General features: G+C 36.8%; 1 protein-coding gene across 2 annotated transcripts; it reads right to left on the minus strand.

Moving 5' to 3' along the window:
• Positions 1–1,015: 1,015 nt before the first annotated feature.
• On the minus strand, positions 1,016–7,140 carry LOC140794269 (vacuolar protein sorting-associated protein 2 homolog 3). Of its 2 annotated transcripts, none has more exons than XR_012110100.1 (11): positions 6,979–7,140; positions 6,645–6,689; positions 6,151–6,185; positions 4,262–4,312; positions 4,059–4,163; positions 3,899–3,970; positions 3,645–3,716; positions 3,337–3,417; positions 3,191–3,226; positions 2,061–3,092; positions 1,016–1,858 (listed from the first exon to the last, which is right to left on the minus strand). XR_012110100.1 is itself a non-coding variant. In XM_073146224.1 (11 exons), the coding sequence occupies exons 1-11, from the start codon at positions 7,010–7,012 to the stop codon at positions 1,389–1,391; spliced, it is 639 nt and encodes a 212-aa protein (XP_073002325.1). In that variant the 5' UTR covers positions 7,013–7,137; the 3' UTR covers positions 1,016–1,388. The 2 variants fall into 2 exon arrangements, 1 of the variants encoding a protein (XP_073002325.1); XM_073146224.1 differs by having other exon boundaries at positions 1,016–1,440; positions 3,037–3,092; positions 6,979–7,137.
• Positions 7,141–8,356: the final 1,216 nt, after the last annotated feature.

Raw genomic sequence — 8,356 nt, forward strand, 5'->3', positions numbered from 1 at the left:
CTTGGTGCAGATTGGGGTCTACTTGGGATGAAACATTTTACCTCAACCATAAAAATAGTTATCCTTGGATAGTACTTTTCAGGTCTCCTTATTCTATGTTCATCTCCTTTGTTCTGTTAGAACCTTGTATGGCAGGATAGTTGTAGTAAAAGCTAGCTTTGTTATTTCTACCAGCAGGATAGTTGGAATAAATGCAGCTTAGTAATTAAAGATGTTGCATCTGTAACTCCTATTTCTTTGCAACCAAAGATTGAGTGGAGCCGTGACATCCAACTAGATTTGACTGGATAGGAAGAACATATGGATCTGTTTTGGCACCTGGGAAGACTATGGTATGGTATTTTTAAACCAACCTCATCCTCAGATTACACTCGGTGTCTGCAGACATAGTTTATTCAAATACATCAGACCAAAGTGTCCCTTATTATACTGGGAAGTTGGGTAAGCCACTCAAAATCTAATCTCTGGGGATTCATCTGCTTGCAGTTAATTAACCTACTTAATACCTGCTCAAGGAAAAAATGTGATAACCCAATGGGGAAATGGACTTGGGCCTAACTCAAGTGCAAGTTTCCTTATCTACTCCATTAAAAGCACCGCACGTTTTCAAATTACTAAACTAGAAATATTTCATCACTTTCAGGTCAATTGGATGCGGCAGGAATATATAAAACATTACAATGAATAAGTTAGGAAAGGGTCATAGTAATTGACTAATTCAAGTTAAGCTGTTATGGCCTTCTATGGGCAAGCTTCATAAGCTCACTGTCCTGAGGAGAGACTACTTTTCTCATTAAAAGCACAGAGGAAACTACAACGAAGGAGACGAAAGGAACAACACCTAATTGTTTAAGTGGCCTATATGTTGAAAAAGTAACAATGCTACATCCTGAATTCCTGATTCTTCTGAAAACGTAGCAGAACATAATAATAGTTGTATGGTTAAGTGATGTTGTATCAGACAGTTTGCAAGCAGACAGCTGTAAAATCTCTCAGGTCGGAAGACCAGCCAAACTTGTAAAACAGTTCGCTTGTTAGAATTCAAAGTTGATGTCTTTACAATTCAGTCTTAAAATCTTTGCGTCTTATAGAAGCACCAAATGTTATAAACATAATCCCACTCAAGCATACCTCCAGACACAACATGCTGCTCATCAATGGCATCGAGTAGCACCATTCCAGATTCCAGATGCCACTTTAACATTAGCAGCTTGAGAAGTAACTGCGTACTACCAGAACAGTAACATTCGATCAACCATTTATGCCGATCAGATGATCATTCTGATTCTATTTACATCAACATGACAGAAAATGTGCCTTAAAATGCAAAAAAGAGACCACATGAATAGTGAAGCAAAAGAGAAACTGCATGAATAGTGGGTTTCAGGTTATGGATTCTTCAGAGCAGCCAACCTCTTCTCAAGTTCTTCCACCTCCGAACTGCAAATACAGTACAACATGGCTGTGATAAAGTGGAATGATAAAATCACAGAAAAATGTCAGGCTTTCAGCAGAACCTGGGTTTAATCACAAAAACATCCACAGAAGAACAAGAGCCAACAAGAAAACTAAATTAATGTAAGTGATAATAATATGAACTAATATTCGCAGGTAGGGAGATGAATTGCCTAAGCCAAGCATGAAAGAGATATGAAATTTATCTTGAATTAGATACTTTCTTAAATAATAGTTGTTTTAACCAACGATGGCCGTGCCACAGGCACGGATTGTGCCAACCACCGGCCGTGCCGTAAGAGAATAAGAGAAAGAGGTAAGGGATACTCACATTTGCTTTTGCAGCCACCGTCACCATCGCCATCGCTCGCCGCTCGCTGTCGCCGTCGCTTAGTCGGGTGCCCTAGCCCGCCCGAGAGAGAAGAGAGATCGAGAGAGAGAGAGAGAGAGGGAGAGAGAGGTTAAACTTAAGTTGTGGGTCCAGATCCAGCTCTCTCTCTCTCTCTCTCTCTCTCTCTCTCTCTCTCTCTCTCTCTCTCTCTCTCTCTCTCTCTCTCTCGGGCAGGCTAGGGCACCCGACGAAGCGACGGCGAGTAGTGGGCGGCAATTGGCGACGAGGCCGATGGTGAGCGGCGATGCTATTAGGAGGGATGCTGTGCGGCACCCTTGTGCCACGTGCCGGTACGCCACCGGCACAGCCATCCATAGTTTTAACAATACATACACTTGTAAACATGTCACTCCAACATAAGTCTAGACTTCAACCATCAAAAAAGAACATTAAAAAATAAAAATATTCACGGCCCTCATTGAGCTTAAGTCTGTTGAAGCTTAGATTAAAACAACTTCATTTCGATAGTTTAACCTGATGAGTTTGATTGAACAATAAATGGAATTGAATATTAGTTCATTATAACTCATCTATTTCATAAGTAGGTGAATTGTCACCATGCATAATCTCGATGACAAAAAAAAAGTATCTAAATTGCTTCACCTTCATTTGAATAACCAGTATCAGTGCTCAATTAAGGAAGAAGCATCCATTCAAAGTCTAAGCATGCAGTCAACCAGTGGTAAAGTATTTTAGGCCTAGCTTCAATGTAGTTAAATCCCTCAAAAAAAGTAAATAACATGAACATGTCGAATATTAATAATCAATGGATCAAACTTACAAGATTCTAAAGTTAAAGGGAACCTTTGTAATTAAGAATTGTTTAAAAACCTTAAGATCTAAGACTTCTGATTAAAGATAGCAAGGCCACATGGCCTTTAAGCAAGAATATCAACCGATCAAGACAGGATTCCAATTTTCCTCTTATTCTTGCGTAGGTATAACCAATCATTGGGGTGGCCATAGAATGATAGAACAAGATTCCAAAATGTAGCCTTAAATTGATATGATCAGGATATCGTAAATTATAGTAGTAGTAATTTCAGCGCAACAAAGTGTCATCCTCCTAAGAATGCAACATATTCCTTATTCATGTTACAATGTGGTACCAACATAGGCTCAACCATAGACTAGCTATATGTAGCAAAAGAAAATATAATAATAGAGGTCAAATTTTGGTGCTTTCAAACCTTTCATCAATCTGCACATTCTTCCCTGCAATTCTTCCCTTGGGAGCAGAAGAAAGCTACAAAAAGGTTTCAACATGAAAAGATTAATTATAATATTGCATGCATAGGAGAGGGACAGTGACAATATTTCTATCTAAAAATTTTAAAATCAAACCTGTGATGCAATGTCGACACCAATTTCGTCTAGCACCTAAAAGGAATTTAAAACAACCATGAAAACATGGTTATATGAAAATTGATAATGTTCTTAGAAGATCTATATTTTCTCTAAACAGATTTTAAAATAGAAACTGGGAAAACCTGATTAGTGAGCTCCTCAGTCTCATCTTCAGCCTCATCACTATCCAAGACATCATCAATTGAGTCTGACATCATCTCAGTCTGTATAAATATAGGACTAGAAATTTCAACTTTCAATGTCAAGCAGGGAAAGTGCTCAGTTATAAATTGGAAAAAAAAATGCATATCAGAGGATGACAAACAGGAGATGAAAATTGGAACTTTTTAATATGTTTCATAAGTTTAGGAAGCAATGCAAGATATTAAGTATGGAAATGATCATCAAATTAATTGTCTTCTGGACCCACTGATGGATTATGTTAGCTTACTGTCATATCCATTTGTGCTGACTGCCTTTGAAATTCTTGCATAACCTTCATTTGCTTTGCAGGTGACATTTGCTGCATGTCAATTAAAATTTACCGGTCAATAAAATGTGAAAAAATATTAGAAAAAATGAAAAGGTTTGAGATGCCATCAAACAATTAGTTCAAAATATCCATCCCTAAATCATTTGTTTTTAAGTGGCAGAATTTCTATTGAGTATCTACTAAACTGTCTGTCAGAGTTGGATTAACAATACCTTATTCATAGCTCCCATGGCCTTACTTGCACCTTGCATGCCAGCAGCTACTGAAGTATTGGCATACATGGCCTAAGAAAGCACATATTATACGAGTTGGAGTAAGATAAGGTAAAATGTCACCAAAAGTGTAGAAACTAAAAATATATTGTCAGCTTGCCTGGGTATGGGTTGCTATACCCCGCATCTGAGCTCTGCTACCTTGCAAATTAGCAATTTGTTGCCTTAACCTGATAAGCTGACGGGCTAAAATTTTAGTTGCTGACTGCAAGCAGAATGATAAGCACAAGGATTTAAGAGTCTTTTAGTTACACTCAGTAATATTTCAAGGTCCAAGCTGGAAATGAACAGCAAAAGTTAGACCTGATTTCCAGTTTTTGCAGTTCTTTTTATCTCAGCAAGCAGCCTCTTTTCCTGTCATTTGTAAAGATGCATCAGACATTGTGGCAGAATGATTTTCTTTAGACCTCTAGAAGTTGATAACCCTAACACATTATAGTTACACATGATGAGCATGTTACGTTCACATGATTGGTGAGAAATTAAGAGAAATAATTTGCTGAAAAGGTGATATCATATCCTGTAATCTGACTTCCAATAAAACATTTCTTTATATAATAAAAACAATTGTCATGTCCAGTATAAGCACCTAACTCAAAAGGGAAAAATGAATGGCTGAGACACAATGATGTTCAAATGGACATCAGTAACTTAATATTGGAAATCACCTGGATAATAATGATGTCATCAACTAACAAACTGTCAGATGATAAATATTTGCAGTTCGTTCTTCCCTACCTAACTTCCTACGCCAATGACTTATTTCATCCAGGAAGCTTCCACATCAGACTCTACGAAAGCATGAAAAATGATGTAAGGCAACTGATCGGTAACTTTTTTCTTGACATAAATTGTTGTAGTCTCTTAACATATGAGGCAGATAATAGCCCATGTGAAACGAGTACCTGACTTCAAGTTACTAAATTACATTAAAGAAAGAGGACAATTAGATGGATGGGTAGGTCACCACTAAGAGATTTTCATAGGTTAACCACCGTTTGCATAAGGCTCATTTTTCAGATGAACAACTTTCAACTTGGATCAAATTTCTGTGAAAACCAGTATTCTGTTAAAAGGCACCCATCATATTTATAGAGTACACCAAAACTGATTGACTGCCACATTTGGTAGAGCAGCAAAAATTGATATCTATTAAGCACCCAATGCTGAAGGTTTAAGAAATCCAATGTATAATTGCAAAGTTTACCAACTTCATTTCCTGCTTGAACTCTAAATGGTAACTTCCGAAACATATTCTTTCTTCTATTACGAAATCATGATTGACAGGAAAAAAACAAAAGCATCATGCATCGTGATCTTCAATGGTTTCAAGATAAAGCTATGAATACTCAGTCCACTACGTGGAAAAGGTAAAAGAACGGGACCTGTCAGGGATAATCTACACTTATTTATGCTTCAGTAAGGTATTCTACTTCAGGGACAAAGGATCCAATTCAAAGGAAGAAAAGTGCAACAGGAGGAGCCAACGGTATGGCAGAACAAGAAAGAAAAGAGAAAGTGAATACTTAATCAAAAGATGTACTTAAAAGTTAAAAACATATGACCAGGAGGTATTTGGATATGTCATACAGTGTGCTGGGAACAAACCTAATATATACACATCTTATGAGATTAATAATGGCTATTAAAAGATCTGTCTAATCACCTTATTACGGAAGCAAATAAATTAAGGGTATAATATTAGCGAAGAGACTTACAGGTGTAGGGGCCCAAAAGTGAGAAGAAAGGAAGACAAAAGAAAAAATAATATGCATGATAACTAACACTATACGAAATCCATTACTTATAAGAGAATACGATATCTAGAACCTGTTTGTAGCTTATAAATGTATAATGATGTTTTTTAAAGCATGATAACTATCATAATATTCTCTCTGTTTGAATCAGAAGGTAACAAACAGAACAATAAATTGACATCCCATCATAACCACGCACCAACTTGAACTTAGTTGCAATCATCATCCTAAGAAGGATTAGGCCACAGTGTGAAGTCATGCACTGTCTAAAGTCATCCTAAGAAATAACACGAGATAGTTGACATACACTAGCAAATTATCACATATTTACTGAAAAGTAGGAGGATCTTAACTCAAGTAAAGTACATGTATAGCCCCATGGATCAGAAACGCATAAATTGGAAACAAAGAAATGCAATTCAGGACATTACGTACCTCTAATTGCAAGGCTGCAATCTCCCTCTCGACACCTATGTTACATGAATCCAATGATGGCAGTTAGCCACATATCTTAGCAGTTAAACTTCACTGATGGAATTATCATTACACAACAAAATAAGAACAGAATGCATTTTTATTAGGCTGTCTTTTGTGAGGAAGTATGTTATCAAAATGAGAAATATCATAGAAGACCTTCGAGCACTGCTATTTCCTTACCTAAAGCTAGTACACAGAATGAGAAATTCTTCTGGATGGTTTACTGGTTAAGGGCCTTATGGCGAGAGGATGAACAAAAAGAAAACTAGTTTACTTCAATAATTTAGAGGTAATTAAAAGGGACAGCTCAAATAAAATAAGCAGTACATAGAACATTGTTCAGTTGTTATTTATCCAGTTCTGAAAGGACTCCTTATTTTGTACCAAATAAATGCTAGTTCATCCCCCAGCACTTTTTGATCAATTGTGTCACTATTTGGCTACTCCCATACCTCTTGTAGCATTCGCCATCTCCCGCTTACTAGACCGAAGTACCTCTGCAGCCAAACCAATCAAAAATGTCATTTTGGAAGCATAAACACAAACTAAAATTAATTCGTATACACCAAAAATGCAACAGTATAAAATTGAGCAAAGTCTCTTCAATAGCTAGGATGACGGAAAACCTCTCCCCTAAGAACTCAATGGTCAAGAGAAATCCAAATTCAGATCAGAACAACCTCAAATTTTACCGCCGATCGAGGCACAAGTAGTAGAATATAATAAACGTAAAAGAATCATTCCTCAGAATTAATAGAATCAATTCATAATTCAGCTATCAAGTACCTTTGGCGGTTGGTTTCTTGGCGAATAGACTCATCTTTTCTCGAGGAGAAGAGCGGAGACGAGAAGGTCGATCGATCGAGGAAGACGTCTTGGAGAGACCGATATATGCGAATCGTATGTGAATTATAATATGTAGGAGAATAAATCCATCACGGATAAATATTGTCTGTCGAATAAAGTGAGGACTCTCCGAATAAGTAGACGACGGAGCGTGGAAGTTAACGCCGTTACGCGGCGAGGGAGATGGCGTGATGTGGCCACGACGAGCGCGGACTTACGCGGTTGGAAAGTTTGCGTTAGATCGGGATTAGCTGTATATATAAAACAGCAAACAGTGGATTTGACTAGGTGGCCCTTAGTTGGACTTGGTCAGACCTAGATTAGCTAATGGTGCCAAACTACCATTTCCGGTTCTTAATGGATATATTAAGTACAAACCCGAATCCAATAAGGTTATGGTTGATATTAGATGGATTTGAACCTAACCCGAGTATGAAATATCCTATTAGGATTTGGATAGCACATTGTTAAAAATCATGATTCATCTTTTGTTTGATGGCTATGTATCAGTTTAAGTATTTGGGTCATCTGATTATTAATATAATATCAGAGCTAGTTTCTTTTTCATTGCAGTAAGATGATCACACAGCTTAGAGATGGTGAAACAGTTCATTTTAGGTATGAATTTGATACATTCATTAGCATCATTTCTTTTATCGGGGATAGCCATTAGGTGCAAATTATTTTGTTAAAAGTTATCATTCAATTACAACTTAACTTACATACAGAGAAAAAGGGAGATAAGAGTCCTAGACATGCCTAGAAAATGACAGAATAATAATAAAAGTATAATATCAAACACAGCAATAATTGTAAGCATTTATGCATAACTAGGAATAGAGGAGATAAAGATGATGACTCTAGAAATAAGTCTTTTCTCGTCCATCATTGATAACACTATATAAGGAGCACAATAAGAAATTTAATGGTTCAAAAATCTTTAACAAAATTGGTACACACAACTAGTAAAAGACCACCATGTATCTTATAAGAAGGCAATAAATTGGAAAAAAAATATATAGGGGAAAAGAGGAGATATTGGCTGTAGTAGCTATGGAGTAGAATTTTGGTGATATATATTCAACTGAAACATCATTGAGCTATCGATTTTCTAAAATATTATCATAAATAAAATATAATTAGATCTTTTCAACTTTGACTAACTTTATAACTAGGTAGTCGATCGTCAGTTCTACCAGAGTTTTCTAGTAAGGGTTAGTCATTTTCTTCCCCTCATAGAGGGTTTTTCCCTAATTGTCAGTAGGCGTTCGTCTTCTCCCCTCTTCTCCTCGGGAAAGGAGATGTCTCTCCTCTTGTT

This window comes from Typha latifolia, chromosome 8 (assembly GCF_019914945.1).
Source record: "Typha latifolia isolate L0001 chromosome 8, TyphaL0001v2, whole genome shotgun sequence".
Classification (NCBI taxonomy): Eukaryota; Viridiplantae; Streptophyta; class Magnoliopsida; order Poales; family Typhaceae; genus Typha; species Typha latifolia.

What these genes read in the sequence shown, in the direction of transcription:
- LOC140794269 (XM_073146224.1), bottom strand. Translation starts at nt 7,012, where the DNA reads ATGAGTCTATTCGCCAAGAAACCAACCGCCAAAG. An exon ending in TTGCAGCCTTGCAATTAGAG is followed by an intron (nt 4,313 to 6,150) that starts GTACGTAATGTC and finishes TACAAATGACAG; the next exon opens with GAAAAGAGGCTGCTTGCTGA. An exon ending in CAGCACAAATGGATATGACA is followed by an intron (nt 3,418 to 3,644) that starts GTAAGCTAACAT and finishes ATATTTATACAG; the next exon opens with ACTGAGATGATGTCAGACTC.